The following is a 21,156-nucleotide window of genomic DNA, read 5'->3' as shown; positions in this document are numbered from 1 at the left end:
TTTTAGATCAACAATTTTGCATGTCTCTTGAACTGCTTCTTGTAGTTATGTTTTATTCATTTCCAAGATTGAGGAGACTTTTAACTATTGTATATTCTGAAAAGTTGTGACTTTTTTTGTTTTTCTATGGCAAAAATGAGTTGACTTTTCTGACAATCCAATATATATATATATATATTTAATATGGTCTCTGATGCCATGTCTTATCCTTCTAGAATTTCTATTTTACTGTATTTACCTTTCTGTATTTCTTATAGTTGCTGCAGTTTTCTTAAATTTTGTTTCTCTATCTTTGTCTATTTTAGAGATTCTTATCATTTTACCCTATGATCCTGAAACACCTCTGCATGATCTAGAACTGTAGGTGGTAAGCACTAGTCTTTGAGTTCTTATATGTTTAGTGCTTTGTAACAACTATAATTTGAACCTGAGCTGCATGCATGTAAGGCACTTTCTCTTAAACTAATCATGTATACAATTTCACCTACTCTCAGAGGATATGGGTGTGTTTTCAGACAAATCTGGCTGTTCTCTGATGATAATAGTCTGTGGTTTGTTGTTCTTTATTCAGCTGTTTTAGGGGGAATGGTTTAAGAGTGATTATTCCACCATGGCTTCACCCCTGGAAGTCCTTAGAGTTTTATTTTGTCATATATATATATATATATTTAATTTTTTTAAATGTATTTATTTTCCCTTTTGTTGCCCTTGTTTTTATTGTTGTTATTGATGTCATAATTGTTACATAGAACAGAGAGAGATGGAGAGAGGAGGAGAAGACAGAGATGGGGATTGAAAGATAGACACCTGCAGACCTGCTTCACTGCCTGTGAAGCGACTCCCCTGCAGGTTGGGAACTGGGGACCTGTACTGGGATCCTTATGTCGGTCCTTGTGCTTGCGCCACATGCGCTTAACCTGCTGTGCTACCACCCGATTCCCTGTCATATATATTCTTATAAAATGTAAAGTTATGGGAAGATAATTACATATGACCTACATCTGTCCATTTACCCACTGCTTATTCTGTATGTTATATTATCAATTACATTGTCCACTATTACATCTTATTATCCTCAACTCCCAATCAAACCTAGATGTTTTATATGAATGGCACTCCCAGGAAAGGAAGATGAATTGTGAGTGTTAGAATTCCACTCCAAGTCTAATAAAAAGTATGAATGTAGTATAATAATTGTGTAGAGATTCTCTAATAACAACTACACTACATTTTCATTGATTTGACATAGACATTGAATAGCTAAAACATAATGCAAAGACTGAAGAAATAGCTCAGCCTATTAGATCACCAATTTACATACATGAAGCATGAGAGGACACAGATACACTCAATCTTTCATATCACCTTATGCTCAAGCTCAGTACCTCTCTGCTTTTCTATACTTCCTCATAATAATTAAATCTTATTTTTTAACATGAAATTGAATGATCAGGAATGGGGCCCACATCCAGGCTTTTGTAATCCTTTTGATTAGTAACTATGAAGATTGTATTGGAAACTCAGTAAATCTAGCAAATAAAAATTCAATGACAGGTTAAACACACATGGTGCGAAGTGTAAGGACCGGCTTAAGGATCCCGGTTCAAGCCCCTGGCTCCCCACCTGCAGGGGGGTTGCTTCACAAGCGGTGAAGCAGGTCTGCAGTTATCTATCTTTCTCTTCCCCTTTCTGCCTTCCCCTCCTCTCTCCATTTCTCTCTGTCCAATCCCAAGCAATGGCATCAATAACAACTATAAAAATAACCACAACAATGATCAAACAACAAAGGCAACAAAAGGTGGGGAAGCCTCCAGGAGCAGTGGATTCATGGTGCAGGCACCAAGCCCCAGCAATAACCCTGGAGGCAAAAAAAATCAATGACTATATGTAGGACAATTAATTAACAATTCACTTATGATAATTTTCCTAATTTTTACATTTTATTTTCAACAGAAACTATTTGATGGATACTCTGAAAGTCATGAAAAACTCGAACATGGAAAAACCTTCAACAAAGTACAAATCTTTCTGTGCATGAGAGATTCATGGCTTGTTTTGTTTTAAAGACTTAGCAAATGTCTCAGTCCACAAAAATCAATTTGAGGAATGTGTGCATATCTGAAGCTGTGACTTGTCATGTCAAGCACTCATATGGAAACAGGCTCCCTCTGTGCCATCACCTTATCTCTGGTCCTTTATACAACACCCAGTGGTGAGAAACCTTATGAATGTCAGAAATGTGGGGAGGTTTTAGTTGTTCCTCAGCCCTTCAAATACATATTGGAATGCACAGTGGAGTGAAACCCTATGAATGTCAGGAATGTGGGAAAACTTTCACTTGTTCTTCACATCTTCAAAGGCATTTAAGAATCCACACGGGAGAGAAACCTTATAAATGTCAGGAATGTGGGAAAGCTTTTAGTCGTTCTTCATCTCTTCAAGAACATGTGAGAATCCACACTGGAGAGAGACCCTATAAGTGTCAAGAGTGTGATAAATCTTTTAGTTGTTCTTCACACCTTCAAGTACACTTTCGAATGCACACGGGCGAGAAACCCTATAGATGTCAGGAATGTGGGAAAGTTTTCAGTCGTTCTTCACACCTTCAAGTACATATGAGAAAACATACTGGTGAAAGACCCTACAAATGTCAAGAATGTGGGAAAGGATTTAGTTCTTCCTCATCCCTTCAAGAACATGTACGAAGGCATACTGGAGAGAAACCCTATAAGTGTCAGGAATGTGGCAAAGCTTTCATTTGTTCCTCATCCCTTCAAGCACATGTGAGAATCCACACTGGAGAGAGACCCTATGAATGTCATGAATGTGGAAAATCTTTTACTTGTTCATCATCCCTTCAAACACATTTGAGAATCCACACTGGTGAGAAACCCTATGAATGTCAAGAGTGTGGAAAAGCTTTCAGTTGTTCTTCACATCTTCAAAGACATGTAAGAAGGCATACTGGAGAGAAACCCTATGAATGCCATGAATGTGGGAAAGCTTTCAGTTGTTCTTCACATCTTCAAGTACATGTGAGAGTACACACTGGAGAGAAGCCCTATGGATGTCAGGAATGTGGTAGATCATTTAGTTGTTCTTCATCACTTCAAGAACACGCGAGAATCCATACAGGGGAGAAACCCTATGAATGTCAAGAGTGTGGGAAAGCATTCAGTCGCTCCTCATCTCTTCAAATACATGTGAGAAGGCATACTGGAGAGAAACCTTATGAATGTCAGGAATGTGGGAAAGCTTTTAATTGTTCCTCATCTCTTCAAGAACATGTGAGAGTACACACTGGAGAAAAACCCTATGAATGTCAAGAATGTGGTAAAGCATTCAGTTCTTCCTCATCTCTTCAAGTTCATGTGAGAGTGCACACTGGGGAGAAACCTTATGAATGTCAGGAATGTGGGAAAGCATTAAGTTGTTCTTCATCGTTTCAAGTACATTTGAGATTACACACTGGAGAGAAACCCTATGAATGTCAAGAATGTGGGACAGCTTTCAGTTGTTCTTCAAATCTTCAAAGACATGTGAGAATCCATACTGGAGAAAAACCCTATGAATTCAAGAATGTGGTAAAGTTTTCTGTTGTTCCTCATCTCTTTGAAGGCATGTAATAATCTACTGTAGAATGAAACTATTAATGATAAGAATATGGGAAAGCTTTCAAACGTGTTCATCCATTCGAAGAGGAGAATATCACTAAAGAGAAAACTCATGAATGCCTATAATGTGGAAAAGTTTTCAACCAATACAGGCATTCAGATATATGCATGAAAATATGCAGTAGAGAGAAATGAGTGACTATAAGGAATATGAGCAAAATAATATATATATTCCTCATCCCTTCAAACATCATACTAGAATACTCTCTGGATAGGTTTCTATGTGATACCTTTCAATGTCAGTACCATAGGAAAACCTTTGCTTTTCACTTCTCCTTTTGAGCACACATAAGAACATAATAGAGAGAAATCTTGTAAATGAACACAATGTAGAGAAGCCTACATTTGGACATGGTTGCCAAAATATCAAAACCTGATTGAGCAAAAGTCAAAACAAACATTTATTTGTAGATTTATCTAATGTCAGCGCAGTAGACACAGTCCTGACAAACTTAGGGTTTTCTGAAATACCTGGGAACAGGTAGAGTTTATATCCACACAAAGCACTGTAGAGTACTTAGAGTACTTTTATGCACATTGGAGAAAATATTATCCACAAATTGTTGTAGTGACCAAGCAAGTTAATTGAAGTTTTTGTAGTGGATGGTGAAAGTTTCATACTCTGGACAGTGTATTATTTGACCCAGGAAAGGTCAAATGGAATGTTTTCAATTCTTTCCCAGACATGGACTTGTGAGGGTCAAGTCTGGGTTTCAACATTCAGTAGCCTCCTAACTGTTTCAGTTACTCTGACTCAAATGTCTCCATATTTGTTTATTATTTTGTGTTGTTCTACACATAAAATCTTTTGAGCATGAATGTCATCACTGTAGGAAAGCATATTGCTATGGTATATCCCACCAGTTATGCTACCTCTACCCCCCATACCTTTTTTTATACTCGTCACTTTGTCTCCCTGAACCAACTTTTATATCCTTATTTAATGTGATACAAGGTCTTGTATCTGTTGACAATGTTTACTGGTTCTCTGTTTTGTGTGTTTAGCAAAATATATGTACATGTGTATATATGTATATATATATATATATGTATATACGTGAAATTACCAAATACTTTTTTCCTTATTTATTTTTTTATCGTTATTATAAATTTATTAAGAAAATGTTTACATATAAGGTTGTTACCATTGTTTGATTTATTTTCCATCTCATCTCCCCCTCATCTTTTTCCATTTTTTCATTGAGTGACAAAAATCTGTTTTCTTTATAACAGAGTAATATCTCATTCTGTAGATATACCAGCTTTAGTTCCCTAGTCATCTGTTGTTGAACATTTTAGGAACTGGGAAGAAACACAGTGTTGGTGCTTCAGGACTGCATGCAGGTTCGTTCCCAAGCACCACCATATATCACACTGAACAATATTCTGGTCTCTGTTTCATGACAGTAAATAAATCTTGACAGTAAATACTGCAATAAACATTGGTGTTAAAATTTAATGTTTTGTTATGCTTTCATTTCTTTAACATGGAAATTTTAGATCATATTAAATCTACTTTTTATTCCAATACATTTAGTTTTCATTGTTACCACTTTAAGATAAAATTTGAAGTCAGGTAGCATATCTGTAGCTTTCATCAAAATTACCAGAGTTGAGAATGAGTAAATAAATGAAGATGTCTTGATAGTTACATCGTTGTATACAGAGCATAGGATGAGGTTACCAAATGGGTGCATTTCTGAGAATGAAAAGTAAGTGAAATTAAAAAATATATTTCTCAGAAGTAGTAATAAAAGTATTGGGGAAAATATAGGCAACAATGAAAAACACCATAAAGTCAGGACATTTTTTTTTCACTTAAGATGTTTTTTTTTAATTCTTTTATTGGAGGATTAATATTTTACAGTCAACAGTAAAAATAATAGTTTGTACATGCGTAACATTTCTCAGTTTTTCCATATAACAATACAACCCCCACTAGGTCCTCTGTCATCCTTTTCCAGGACCTATACTCCACCCCCCACCCCAACACACACACACACACCAGACTCTTTTGCTTTGGTGCAATACACCAACTCCAGTTCAGGTTCTACTTGTGTTCTGTCTTCTGATCTTGTTTTTCAACTTCTGCCTATGACTGAGATCATCCCATATTCATCCTTCTGTTTCTGACTGATTTCACTTGACATGATTTCTTCATGCTCCATCCAACATGGGTTGAAAGCAGTGAAATCACTGCTTTTAATAGCTTAGTAGTATTTCTTAGTAGTATTCTTAGTTGTGTATATAGACCACAACGTGCTCAGCCACTAATCTGTTGTTGAACACCTGGGTTGCTTCCAGATTTTGCCTATTACAAATTGTGCTGCTAAGAACATACATGTACACAGATCTTTTTGGATGGGTGTGTTGAGTTCCTTAGGATATAACCCCAGGAGTGGAATTGCAGGATCATAGGGTAGGTACATTTCTAGCCTTCTAAGAGTTCTCCAGACTATTCTCCACAGAGGTTGGACCAATTTACATTCCCACTAGCAGTGCAGGAGGGTTCCTTTGTTCCCACAACCTCCCCAGCATTTGTTGCTGCTACCTTTCCTGATGTATGGCATTCTCACAGGAGTGAAGTAGTATCTCATTTTTATTTGTATTTCCCTGACAATCAAAGACTTGGAGCATTTTTTTCCTGTGTTTCTCAGCCTTTTGGATCTCTTCTGTGGTGAATATTCTGTCCATGTCCTCTCCCCATTTTTGAATGGGGTTATTTGTTTGCTTATTGTTGAGTTTGGTGAGCTCTTTAAATATTTTGACTACTAGCTTCTTGTCTGATGTATGGCATGTGGATATCTCCCATTTTGTAAGGGGTCTCTTGGTTTGGGTATTGATTTCATTTGCTGTGCAGAAGCTTTTTAATTTAATGTAGTCCCATAGGTTTATGCTTGTCTTAGTCTTCTTTGTAATTGGATTCATTTCACTTAAGATGTCTTCTGCCAATATTTTCCTCTAAGTATCTAATATTTTGTGGTCTAACATCCAAGTCCTTGATCCACTTGGAATTTACTTTTGTATTTGGTGAAATATAGTGGTTCAGTTTCATTCTTCTGCATGTTTCAACCCATTTTTTCCAACACCATTTGTTGAAGACTCTGTTTTCCCCATTTAATAGTCTGGGCACCTTTGTCAAAGATTAGATGTCCATAAGTGTGGGGGCTTACTTCTGGGACCTCAATTCTTTTCCACTGGTCAGTGTGTCTATTCATGTTCCAGTACCAAGCAGTTTTGATGATAACAGCCCTATAATACAATTTGAGATCTGGGAGTGTGATGCCTCCATTTCAATTCTTTCTTCTCAAGATTGTTTTTGCAATTCTAGGTCTTGTCTGGTTCCAGATAAACATTTGTAGCATTTGTTCTATTCTTCTAAAAAAATGTGGTTTGGATCTTGATTTAGCATTAAATTTGTATATGGCTCTGGGTAGTATATTCATTTTGATGATGTTAATTCTTCCAACCCATGAACATGGAATATCTTTCCACTTCTTTGTGTCTTTTTCAGTTTCCTTGAGTAGTGACTCATAATTTTCAGTATACAAGTCTTTCACTTCTTTGGTTATGTTTGGTTATTCCTAGATATTTCATTATTTTTGTTGCTAAAATTGATTTCTGGATTTCATCTTCTTCTAACTTAGTATTTGCATAGAGGAATGTCACTGACTTTTGTATGCTAATTTTGTAGCCTGGCACCTTACCATATTGCCTGATGATTTCCAAAAGCTTCTTGCTGGATTCCTTACGTTTTTCTATGTATACTATCATGTCATCTACAAATTGGGAGAGTCTGACTTCCTCTCTTCCAATCTGTATGCCTTTAATTCCTTGCTCCTTTCTCATTGCTATGGCAAGAACTTGCAACACTATGTTAAAGAGTAATGGTGATAGTGTGCAGCCCTGTCTAGTTCCTGATCTGAGTGGAAATGCGTCCAGTTTTTCACCATTGAGTAAGATGTTGGCTATAGGTTTGCTATATACAGACTCCACTATCTTCAGGAATTTTCCACCTATTCCCATTTTTTGTAGTGTTTTGATCATAAATCAATGTTGTATTTTGTCAAAGGTTTTCTCTGCATCTATTGATATGACCATGTGGTTTTTGGTCTTGCTTTTGTTGATATGGTAGATCATGTTGATTGATTTACGTATATTAAGCCAACTTAGCATCCCTGGAATAAACTCTACTTGGTCATGATGAACAAGCTTTTTAATATACTGCTGTATCCGGTTGGCTAGAATTTTGTTCAATATTTTCGCATCTATGTTCCTCAGAGATATTGGTCTGTAGTTTTCTTTTTTGGTTGTGTCCCTGTCTGCTTTTGGTATCAGAGTGATGTTGGCTTCATAGAAGCTGGCAGGGAGTATTCCAGTGTCTTCAATCTTCTGGAAGACTTTTAAAAGTAGAGGTATTAGTTCTTCTTTGAAGGTTTTGTAGAATTCATTTGTAAAACCATCTGGTCCAGGACTTTAATTTTGGGGAAGATTTTTGATAACTGTTTCAATTTCATTAGCTGTGATGGATCTGTTCATGTTATCCACTTCCTCTTTACTTAGTTTTGGAAGTTGGTAGGTATGTAGGAAATCGTCCATTTCTTCCAGGTTCTCTAGTTGGTGGCATATAGTTGTTCATAGAAGCCTCACATGATATGTTGAATATCTTCAGTGTCTGTTGTGATATCTCCTCTTTAATTTACTATCCGATTTATTTGGGTCTTCTCCAGATTTTTTTGTTTCTGTGAGTTTGGCTAAAGGTTTGTCGATTTTGTTCACACTTTTGAAGAACCAACATTTACTTTCATTGATCTTTTGTATGGTTTTCTTATTTTCAGTGTTATTGATTTCTGCCCTAACTCTAGTTATTGCTGTCCTTCTGTTAGCTTTAGGGTTCCTTTGTTCTTCTTTTAGGTCTTTAAAGTGTGAATCATGTTGTTTATTTGTGCTTTTTTCTTGTGTCCTAATGTGTGCTTGTATGGCTATGAACTTCCCTCTCAGTACTGCCTTAGTTGTGTCCCAAATATTTTGATAGCTTGTGTCTTCATTTTCATTGAACTCGCAAAACATTTTGATTCTTCCTTTATTTCCTCTTTGACTCAGTAATTGTTAAGTACTATACTAATGAGTTTCCACATTTTGGGACTATTACTAATGTTTTGTTGATTGTTAAGTGTTAGTTTAATTCCACTGTGGTCTGAGAAGATGCTTGGGATGATTTCAATGCTCTTGAATTTGCTGATGCTGTCTTTGTGGCCTACCATATGGTCTATCCTTGAGAATGACTCATGTGGACTTGAGTAGAATGTGTACTCCAGTTTCTTGGGATGAATGACTCTGAAAATGTCTAATAGTTCTAGTTTATCTATCTTCTCATTTAGCTCCCTCTTTTCTTTTTTTTTCTCACTTTTTTTTTAATTGGGGAATTAATGTTTTTCATTCAATAGTAAGTACAATAGTTTGTACATGCATAACATTCCCCAGTTTCCCATATAACAACACAACCCCCTCTGAATCTTTCTTGGACCTGTATTCTCCCCACCCACCCACCCCAGAGTCTTTTACTTTGGTGCGATACACCAATTCCAGTTTAGGTTCTACTTGTGTTTTCTTTTCTGATCTTGTTTTTCAACTTCTGCCTGACTGTGATATCATCCCATATTCATCCTTCTGTTTCTGACTTATTTCACTCAACATGAATTTTTCAAGGTCTATCCAAGATCGGCTGAAAACGGTGAAGTCACCATTTTTTACAGCTGAGTAGTATTCCATTGTGTATATATACCACAACTTGCTCAGCCACTCATCTGTTGTTGGACACCTGGGTTGCTTCCAGGTTTTGGCTATTACAAATTGTGCTGCCAAGAACACATGTGTACACAGATCTTTTTGGATGGATATGTTGGGTTCCTTAGGATATATTCCCAGGAGAGGAATTGTAGGATCGTAGGGTAGGTCCATGTCTGGCCTTCTGAGAGTTCTCCGGACTGTTATCCACAGAGGTTGGAACAATTTACATTCCCACCAGCAGTGTAGGAGGGTTCCTGTGACCCCATACCCTCTCCAGCATTTGCTGCTGCTACCTTTTCTGTTGTATGACATTCTCACAGGAGTGAAGTGGTATTTCGTTGTTGTCTTTATTTGCATTTCTCTGACAATCAGAAACTTGGAGCATTTTTTCATGTGTTTCTCAGACTTTTGGATCTCTTCTTTAACTGCTTCTTCACTAAGCATGGATGTTGGCAGGTCGATCCTGCATGTTCCTATCTTTCCCTAGTGGGACAGGGCTCTGGGGAGGTGAGACTTTGTCACACATTGGTGAGGTTATCTGCCCAGGGAAGTCAAGGTGGCATCTTGGTAGCATCTGCAGCTTGGTGGCTGAGAACTGCTAATATATAAAGCAGGACAACTTGTTTAATAACCAGGAACCTAGAGGTAAGAATAGAGCAGATGTAACTAAGGGCCTTCATGTGGGAAGAATCTAGGAAGTCTATTTTAGCTATATTTCCAAGGCCCCATGACTTTGGTAATTCTTGACTGAGCCCAATAGCTAACATGCAGGTGGGCTAACAGTATTGTCTGGGAAGACAGTGTCAGAGTTGAGAATAGGACTAGAAAGTTAGATTAGGGCTTGCAAACAAAGAGTAGCTCCCAAATATGAGGAAAATATATAAATATCATTAATTGTTAACCCCATCGATCTGACCTAGGGCCCATATCTGTTCCTGTTTCCTGTTTTATGTGTAACCTGTTGGTCTGAGCTTGTAGTCCAGGGTAGGAACATTCTAGGCTGCACTCATTTCAGGACCAAGTACTTGTAGTTTTCATTCTATACTGGTTTTTTTTTGCCTTCAGGGTTATTGCTGGGGCTCAGTGCCTTCACCATGAATCCACTGGTCCTGGAGGCTATTTTTTCCCTTTTGTTGCCGTTGTTGTTTATTGTTGTTGTTGTTGCTGTCGGTGTTGTTGGATAGGACAGAGAGAATTCTAGAGAGGAGGAGAAGACAGAGAGGGAAGAGAAAGATAAACACCTGCAGACCTGCTTCACCACTTATGAAGTGACCCCCCTGCAGGTGGGGAGCCGGGGGCTCAAACCAGCATCCTTAAACCGGTTCAGTCTATGCTGTCTTGCTCATACTTGCATCAATGTTCCCACCAGAAGTGTTGCTGGGTTCTCTTAACACCTGGGTGCAGCCCCGTCCATGTGAGCCCCAGGATGCTGGGGGACCCCACAATACTGAGCTCAGGTCTCTGCAGACCTACTCTTGTCTCTCACTAGACCAGGAATAACCAAGATCAATAGAGAGCCAAGGTACACCCAGGGCACAAGTCAGGGAGAATCCACAGATTAGGGCACATTTTGACATTTAATGTTAGGACTTGATCTTCCCATAAGTTTTGCTCATAGAACTGGAATGAATAAAATTTTTCATTACAGAAATATTTCTGCAATACAGAATGAAAAAGAGTGGGAGGGAGACACCAAGGTATCGCTTAGCTCTGGCATATGCTTGTATTGTGGGCTGACCCTAACCTCAAATGTGCATATCTAATACTGCAAATTGCCTAGCAGCTGGAACCATTAAGATATTGGAAGTTCGGGAGTCGGGTGGTAGTGCAGCAGGTTAAGCGCACATGACGTGAAGTGCAAGGACTGGTGTAAGGATTCCGGTTCGAGCCCCCAGCTCTCCACCTGCAGGGGAGTAGCTTCACAGATGGTGAAGCAGGTCTGCAGGTGTCTATCTTTCTCTCCCCCTCTGTCTCCTTCTCCTCTCTCCATTTCTGCCTGTCATATCTAATAAAGATAACATCAATAACAACAACAATCATAACTACAACATCAGTAAAAAACAAGGGCAATGAAAGGGAAGATAAATAAATATTTTTTAAAAGAATTTAAAGATACTGGAAGTTCATCTTACCCTTCTCTATGTGTGGTTTGTTACACTAGTCATCTACAATGTGAACAGCAAACATACAATACACTCAAATTCACACATGAATGTATAGACAACAATGCCATTGACTGAAAGACTGTGAAGTGGTTAAAGCAGCAGATATGGAAGAGAGGACAGTAAGAGGGAAAAGAAGCTGAAAGTAGTAGTCACATGAGACACTATCCCTCCTAATTTACTCATAGCACCTGACATTTGGCTGAGGACTTCTGTAGCACATACTGAAAATCTCTCTATTGTGTAGACTAGGAAATGGTTCCAGAGAATCGCTGTGAACAAGGAATAAGTGGTAGCGTGAGGTCAGTAGATGGCTCAGCAAGTGAAATGCAAGTCTTACTATGAGAGAAACCATGGTTTTGATCGCTGGCACATTAGCGCACTATGGAGAGCAGCACCAAGGTAACACCATGGGTGGTGCTATGGGACTTTCATGTCTATCCTTCCTCTCCACTCTTAGAAATGCAGAACAAAACTTGTGTTATAGAGATAGGTCCACGGTATTTTGCTTGCACAAGTCCTTGGTTTATTCCACAGCACTGTATCAAAAATGTTGCACAGAGAAAGAAAGAAAGAAAGAAAGAAAGAAAGAAAGAAAGAAAGAAAGAAAGAAAGAAAGAAAGAAGGGGAGAGAGAGAAAGAGAAGCACCAAGAACTTCCTAGGGGACCATGGAGAGGGCTGTGCTCCCATAAATGTCCCCGTAAGTGGTACTGAATGGTGAAGGCAGTCCACACACACACAGTGATTAGAATACCTGAGGAAGATGGGGCCCGAAATAGGTGCAAATTTGGCAGAGGCAAAGTCAAGTCTGCTGGCTGACAAAGTACAGGGCAGGCCAGGGCCAACTGCAAAGTGGGAAGTCCTAGACTAAACTGAAGCTACTCATTCTTTTGTTTCCAATTACATTGATAATTTGAGGACTAATTAGCTATATTGTAAATACACAGATATTACCTGGCGACAATAAAAAAGAGATCCCCAGGGGAATTGTTATAACATAGTGATAACAATCATGGCAATGAGTGTAACAAGATTAAAAATGGCCTAGGAGCTGAAGCTGCTGTACTCATTAAGAGGCTTTCAGAAAAAGAGCTATTTGACACCACTACAGTTTTCTATTAGCTGGACTCAGACCAAAGGCCAGAACTATGGGTGGCAGATAGAATGAGTGGCAGACTGTGGTCTCCACCTAAATATAAAGAGGCCCTGTTACTTACCCTCACCTACAGACCCTTCCACTCCCACTTCCACTTCCACGTGTCTATGATGAATATAGAGATTGTGTAGTTAAATAGCTACATAAGGGTATATGGGTAGAAGTTAGTAAACTTTCATATATGCAAAGGTTAGCCAGAAGAGAGCCCCTATGGTGTCTCAAGAGACTTGGTTTTTATGATCTAGTTAGACTTATCCAAGAATGGGTTAAGAGGAAAAGCTATTAGTCTGAGTTCCAGGGAGGAATGTTGATTCATACAGAAAGTCAAAACAGGGAGATGGTCAAAACACAGATGGTCATTTCAAGGGAACTTACAAGGGAAGATTTAGGCTTCCCCAGACCAAGGGAAGACTAGGATGCCCCAGACCAAGGGAACTTTCTAAGGAAAACTTACCTAAAATAATAATAATGTTGTTTAAGGTTATCCTTATAAAAAAATCATGCATGATGTCAACTGTATCTTTGATGTTAATGAAAACAATCTTACATGATGTCAACTATATCTGTGTAAAAATTGTTTAAAAATAAAGCTCTGCAGAAAGCAAAACAGACAGTTCTCTCCGGCACTTGAAGCAGCTGATGTGTCACTCACTTCATTATCTGCTGACTCCCCTTTTCTTTCAGGGATCCTAATTACTTTGCCAGGGCTGGCCCCTGGCACCACTCGGAATGTTCCTACTCATGACCACAGAATGCAAGTTCGCACGTACAGAGATGCAGAGTTTACATAGTTTCCTGTACCGAATATGGGTAGCAGATCAAATCGATGGGGTTTTCAGTCTACAATATTTATACATTTTTCCCATATGTGGGAGCTACTCTCTTCCCTGATACAGCTTTCTAGCTCTCTTTTCAGCCATGACATCATCTCCCCAGATAATAACTTGGGTCCAACTGCATATCAGATGTCAGGCTTAGGCAAAATCTAAAATAGACCTACTACTTATTTCCAGAATGGAGACCCCAAATCTTCACTGCAATATTCCGGCCTTTAGGTTCATAGTTAGTCAACAGTTTATTTTGCTTTCTATGATAAATCTTATTTCAGCCACTAGGTTCCAGATGCTACTATGATGCCAACCAGACTTCCCTGGGCAGATGACCCCACCAATGTGTCTTGGAGCCCCACCCCACTTGGGAAAGAGAGAGACGGGCTGGGAGTATGGATCGACCTGTCAACACCCATATTCAGCTGTGACACAATTACAGAAGCCTGACCATCCACCTTCTGCATCCCATAATGACCCTGGGTCCATACTCCCAGAGGTATAAAGAATAGAAAGCTATCAGAGGAGGGGATGGGATACAGAGTTCTGGTGGTGCAAATTGTACCCTTCTGATCTTATGGTTTTGTCAGTGTTTCCATTTTATAAATAAAAAATAAAAAAAAGAGTAGGTGTTATCTGTGGAGGAGATTAAAGTAAGGGGTTTTCAGGAGGTGAAGTCACTTTCTTATTACAGTCCCTAACAGAGCTTGGAAACCTAGTAACCAGTACTGGTAGTTGAACACCCAGATCACTTCATCAGAGACATGTGACTTAGAAAGATGCAATCCTGCTGTATTGCAATCTTATGGGGCTCTTTCCTCTGGAAACCTTGGCACCAAAGATTTTTCACATGCTGAAGTTGCTGTCTGAACCAAGTCACCTTGAATCATTTGTCATAAAGTCCATCAAGGTAAGTAAGGGGAGGACAGAGTAATCCAAGTCAGGTCAACTCTGATTCTTCTCTATAGAGACTCACAGGGAAACTTCATAAGCTGGGGGCTGGATGGTGGCACACCTGGTTGAGTGCACATTACAGTGCACAAGCTATGCCAGTGGTGACGCAGTGCTACAGATCTCTCTTTCTCTCTCTCTCTCTCTCTCTCTCTCTTCCCTATTCTCCCTCTCGATTTCTGGCTGTCTCTATCCAATAAATAAAAGGCCTTACTGAGGGAGTCCTGAGATTCCCAAATAGCCAAGATGGGCCTAGACCTCAAATAAATCCCTCTCTCCAATGTTACCAGTCATCTCTATCAGGAATAACACAATAGACCCCTTTGTGGGCCCCCCTAGGGCCTTTCCCTCAACTTGGATCAACAATAGTAGAGAATGTTCCATCCTCCAAAGGGAGGCTGGACAACATACTCTATGCTCCACCTGAGGAAGATGGGTCCTGAAATTTGGGCAGTTTGGAATGTTCCTACTGATGACCACAGAATGTGAGCTCAGATCTAGAGGGCTGCAGAGGTCACATAGGCTCCTAAGCTGAATATGGGCTCCAGATCACACCAAATCAATGGGGTTTACAGTCAACAATATCTATATAGCTTTCCTATATTTGAGAGCTCCTCTCTTCCCTGATCCAGCTTTCTGGTGCTTTTTCTAGCCATGACATCATCTCCCCAGACAATAACTTGGATTCATCTTCATATCAGATTTCAGGCTCAGGGGAAAAAAAACTAGTATAGTCATGGGCCCTTTGGAATATAACTAAAATAGGCCTACTAGCTATCTACAAAATGGAGACCCCCATGTGGTCCAGGAGGTGGCGTAGTGGATAAAGCATTGGATTCTCAAGCATGAGGTCCTGAGTTTGATCCCCGGCAGCACATGTACCAGAGTGATGTTTGGTTCTTTCTCTCCTCCTACCTTTCTCATGAATAAATAAATAAATTCTTTAAAAAAAAAAAAAAAAAGGAAGGAACCCAACACATCCATCCAAAAAGATCTGTGTACACATATGTTCTTGGCAGCACAATTTGTAATAGCCAAAACCTGGAAGCAACCCAGGTGTCCAACAACAGATGAGTGGCTAAGCAAGTTGTGGTATATATACACAATGGAATACTACTCAGCTGTAAAAAATGGTGACTTCACCATTTTCAGCTGATCTTGGATGGACCTTGAAAAAATCATGTTGAGTGAAATAAGTCAGAAACAGAAGGATGAATATGAGATGATCTCACTGTCAGGCAGAAGTTGAAAAATAAGATCAGAAAAGAAAACACAAGTAGAACCTGAAATGGAATTGGCATATTGCACCAAAGTAAAAGACTCTGGGGTGGGTGGGTGGGGAGAATACAGGTCCATGAAGGATGATAGAGGACCTAGTGGGGGTTGTATTGTTATATGGGAATTGGGGAATGTTATGCATGTACGAACTATTGTACTTACTGTTGAATGTAAAACATTAATTCCTCAATAAAGAAATAAAATAATGAAACAATTAAAAAAGTGGAGACCCCCCCACTCTTCATCTGCACTATTCTAGCATTTAGGTTCATGATAGGTCAACAATTTGTGTGGCTTTATATGTTAACTCTTTTTTCAGCTACCAGGTTCCAGATGCTAACATGATGCCAACCAGACTTCCCTGGACAGGCAATCCCACCAATGTGTCCTAGAGCTCTGCTTCCCCAGAGCCCAGCCCCACTATGGAAAGAGAGACAGGCTGGGAGTATGGATTGACCTGTCAATGCCCATGTTCAATGAGGAAACAATGACAGAAGTCAGACCTTCCACCATCTGCACCTCATAATGACCTTGGGTACATGTTCCCAGAGGTATAAGGAATAGGGAAACTATCAGGGGAGGGGATGGGATATGGAGTTCTGGTGGTGGGAATTGTGTGGACTTGTACCCCTCTTATCCTATGGTTTTGTCAATGTTTCCTTTTTATAAATAAAATAATAAATAAAAATAATTTAAAAATTAAAAAAAGAAACTTCAGGTGTTTCTCTTCTCTCCTCTCCTGGGTCAACTAGGAATACCAAAGGAGACCACCTGGGACCACAACAAAACAGGACTAGAACGACTTCAGGAACCCACCAAATCACTGGTGAGTACAAACATGTGTGGCTCATGGACAGAGAGGAGCCTAGGGAGAGATTAAGTGGCTGGTAGCAGTCTGGCAGTTTACCAGCTGAGATACCACCTCCAGTCTGTTTCACCAACAACGGGACAGCTAAAGGAAGAAGAGGACTCCCCTGAGACTCACCAAATGCAACTGTGAGTCTCCATTGCTACTGACCTCAGAATCTAGAGCAGTGGCAGGGAGGCCCTGTGCTGACACCAGGGGACAGAGAACTAATGAGGAAACTCAGGAGAAGATCTATACCTTGGTGGCCTAGCGGTGGGGTTATGAAAGTCTCTTTGCATAACCACTGGATTACTTCTGCCACACCCTGATTTATCTCTTGGTCAGGAGTCAGTGATTAAGCTAAGAAGCCTACTTATAGTTTAAAAGCCCTCAGGCTCCCATATCAGATAGGAAAAAAAAAAAGAACAAAAGAGGTTTTTAAGCCACTGAACTCCAACTCAGGGATTAAAATACTATTGAAACAACTGTCAATTTCTACAACTGTGAACCCTTTAATTACCTTACTTAGACACAAGTCAATCCAGGCAAAAGTGATCAGTAATTTGAAAAATACTGAGAGAGGGACCTCAGAACATACTATATGCAATGGTTAAACCAACAAGAAGAAATACTGGAGAAATGAACCAGGACAAGGGTCCAGCTAAAATCCCCCCAAATGTTGAAGTACAAAATGAGGTCAATATCAAACACTAGTTAAGGAAATAGTCACAGGAGTGAGTAAAGAGTTTGAAAGAATTGTCATCAGAAATGCAGAAACAACAAGTGAGACCCTGGAAGAAAACACTAATTATCTCAAGGTTATTAGAGAGCTGAAAGCTGAAATAGCTGAGCTAACAACACAACTAGCCGAACAAGCTAAAACAGTATCAGAACAGGGTAACAAGATAGATGAACTCCAGAAAACAGTAGAGGGGAGAGAGAATAGAATAAATGAGACTGAAGACAGAATTAGCAAGATCGAGGATGAATTAGAGACAACTAACAAAGAAGAGATCTCAGAAAGAGATTAAGAGATAAATGAAAACAACAACAGAGACCAATAGGATCACTTCAAAAGAAATAATATACACATTATTGGCTTACCAGAGGAAGAAAGAGTGGGAGGAGAAGAAAGCATTCTTTAGGCCATAAAAAAGGAAAATTTCCCTAGTCTAGACAACATAAAGACATAAAGGTTCAAGAAGCTCAGATGGTCCCAAACAGAATTAACCCAGACTTAAAGACACCAAGATACATCATATATAGAATGGAATAGAATAAGGATAAAGAAAGGATCCTGAAGGCTGCAAGAGAAAAAGAGTCACCTACAGAGGAAAACCCATCAGATTAGCAGCAGACTGATCCACACAAACACTACAGGCCAAAAGAGAATGGCAAGATATCTATCAAGTGTTCAATGAGAAAGGCTTTCAACCAAGACTACTGTATCCTGTTAGACTGTCATCCAGACTAGATGGAGGCATCAAAACCTTCTCAGACAAGCAACAGTTGAAAGAATCAACTATCACCATGCCTGCCCTGAAGAAGTTCTGAAAGGTCTCCCATAAACAGTCAGAACACCATAAATAGGCCATATATCAGAACACTCTAAAACTCTATAAGAATGGCTTTAAAATATCTTCAATCTTTGATACCAAATCTTTGATTCACCTATTAAAAGGCATAGGGGGGCAGGCAGTGGCACTTCAGTTAAGCGCATGTGGCCACGAAGTGCAAAGACCAGAGTAAGGATCCTGCTTCGAGCCCCCATCTCCCCACCTGCAGGGTAGTTGCTTCCCAGGTGGTGAAGCAGGTCAGCAGGTGTCTATCTTTCTCTCCTCCTCTCTGTCTTCCCCCTCCTCTCTCCATTTCTCTCTGTGCTATCCAACAACAACAGCAGCAATGACAACCATAATAATAATGACAACAAGGGCAACAAAATGGGAAAAAATGGCCTCCAGAAGAAGTGGATTTGTAGTGCAGGCACTGAGCTCCAGCAATAATGCTGAAGGCAAAAAAATTAAATAAATGAAATAAAAAAAAGGGCATAGAGTAGGAAGATGGATCAGAAAACACAACCCAACAATATGCTGTCTACAGGAAACCCACCTAACTCAACAAGACAAATACAGACTCAAAGTGAAAGGATGGAAAACTATCATACAGGCCAATAGCCCACAAAAAGGGGCAGGAACAGCTATTCTCATATCTGACACGATAGACTTTAAAGTAAATGAAATTAAAAAGCATAGGGCTGGATGCTACATAATGCTCAGTGGATCAGTCGATCAAGAGGACTTAACAATTATTAACATATATGCACACAATGAGAAGCCATCTAGATACACCAAACATCTACTGAAAGCTACAGGAATGTATTAACAGCAACACAGTCATAGTAGGGGACTTCAACATCCCACTCTCTCAACTCGACAGATCTAGGCAGAAAATGAATAAAGACATAAGGGAGCTAAACAAGGAGATAGATAAACTAGAACTACTGGACAATTTTAGAGTCATTTATCCCAAGAAACTGGAATACACATTTCACACAAGTGCACATGAGTCATTCTCAAGGACAGACTATATGTTAGGCCACAAAGACAGCACCAGCAAATTCAAGAGCATTGAAATCATCCCAAGCATCTTCTCAGACCACAGTGGAATTAAACTAACACTTAACAATCAACAAAACATTCGTAATAGTCCCAAAATGTGGAAACTCATTAGTATAGTACTTAACAATTACTGAGTCAAAGAGGAAATAAAGGAAGAATCAAATTTTTTGCGAGTTCAATGAAAATGAAGACACAAGCTATCAAAATATTTGGGACACAACTAAGGCAGTACTGAGAGGGAAGATCATAGCCATACAAGCACACATTAGGAAACAAGAAAAAAGCACAAATAAACAACATGATTCACACTTTAAAGACCTAAAAGAAGAACAAAGGAACCCTAAAGCTAACAGAAGGACAGCAATAACTAAAGTTAGGGCAGAAATCAATAACACTGAAAATAAGAAGACCATACAAAAGATCAATGAAAGTAAATGTTCGTTTTTCAAAAGTGTGAACAAAATCGACAAACCTTTAACCAAACTCACAGAAACAAAAAAATCTGGAGAAGACCCAAATAAATCGGATAGTAAATTAAAGAGGAGATATCACAACAGACACCGAAGATATTCAACATATCATGTGAGGCTTCTATGAACAACTATATGCCACCAAGCTAGAGAACCTGGAAGAAATGGATAATTTCCTACATACCTACCAACTTCCAAAACTAAGTAAAGAGGAAGTAGATAAAATAAACAGACCCATCACAGCTAATGAAATTGAAACAGTTATCAAAAATCTTCCCCAAAATTAAAGTCCTGGACCAGATGGTTTTACAAATGAATTCTACAAAACCTTCAAAGAAGAACTAATACCTCTACTTTTAAAAGTCTTCCAGAAGGTTGAAGACACTGGAAGTATCATTCATTGGGGAAACTGACGATCCTTCCTAGCCGACTGAATCCACATGGATCCCAGTCACTTTCAAAGCCAGCAACAAGCAGCTCCTGACAGCTTTCAAGCTGTTGGTCCTGCTCTTCAAGTCCTCCAACTTAATGTTGAGGGGCTGTCCTTTGCCAAACGCATTATCTTTGCCCACCCTGTTCAGCGCTTGACGTCTTGTCATCCAATCTGGTCTCCTGCGCCTGCACTGAACTTCTCTGTTCCAGTCTCTTGGAAACAGAGTTGGCAGTCAGCTGAGGCGGGGAACGGTCACCTCGTCACAGACCCCTGCAAGTGTCAACCCAGCTTTAACCTAGCATGTTATGATTGGGCCCTCCTCAATCGCTATTGAACAGGCCATGGCCGGTGCGCCGCTATGTTCCATCGCTGGGGAGCCAGAGACGACCCGAACTGCCCCTGCGGCTCCAGACAGACTATGACCCACATAGTCAACGACTGCCACCTCTCCAGATTCAAAGGAGGTCTCGAAACTTTACATCAGGCTCAACTTGACGCTGTTGACTGGCTGCGGAAGAAGGGCAAACGCTAGAAGAAGAAGAAGACACTGGAATACTCCCTGCCAGCTTCTATGAAGCCAACATCACTCTGATACCAAAAGCAGACAGGGACACAACCAAAAAAGAAAACTACAGACCAATATCTCTGAGGAACATAGATGCGAAAATATTGAACAAAATTCTAGCCAACCACATACAGCAGTATATTAAAAAGATTTTTCATCATGACCATGTGGGGTTTATCCCAGGCATGCAAGGTTGGTTTAATATAAGTAAATCAATCAACGTGATCCACCACATCAACAAAAGCAAGACCAAAAACCACATGGTCATATCAATAGATTCAGAGAAAGCCTTTGACAAAATACAACATTGATTTATGATCAAAACACTAGAAAAAATGGGAATAGATGGAAAATTCCTGAAGATAGTGGAGTCTATATATAGCA

The 21,156-nt window shown here is 39.5% G+C and overlaps 2 protein-coding genes across 2 annotated transcripts in view; both read left to right on the top strand.

Moving 5' to 3' along the window:
• LOC132535589 (zinc finger protein 709-like) overlaps positions 1–5,133 on the top strand; it is a 32,395-nt gene extending 27,262 nt beyond the window's left edge. Inside the window, 3 exon segments of the mRNA XM_060182155.1 lie at positions 306–367; positions 1,954–2,245; positions 2,248–5,133. Of these exon segments, the coding sequence (XP_060038138.1) occupies positions 2,137–2,245; positions 2,248–3,626 (1,488 nt within the window). The 5' untranslated portion in view covers positions 306–367; positions 1,954–2,136 and the 3' untranslated portion in view covers positions 3,627–5,133.
• The window catches only part of LOC107523444 (zinc finger protein 709-like), a 511,405-nt gene that overhangs the window by 337,926 nt on the left and 152,323 nt on the right, over positions 1–21,156 (top strand). The window lies entirely within an intron of this gene.

The sequence above is a fragment of the Erinaceus europaeus genome, chromosome 23 (genome assembly GCF_950295315.1).
Source record: "Erinaceus europaeus chromosome 23, mEriEur2.1, whole genome shotgun sequence".
Taxonomy (NCBI): domain Eukaryota; kingdom Metazoa; phylum Chordata; class Mammalia; order Eulipotyphla; family Erinaceidae; genus Erinaceus; species Erinaceus europaeus.
The sequence above is the reverse complement of the archived record's forward strand: the minus strand, read 5'-3'. Positions and strand labels throughout refer to the sequence as shown.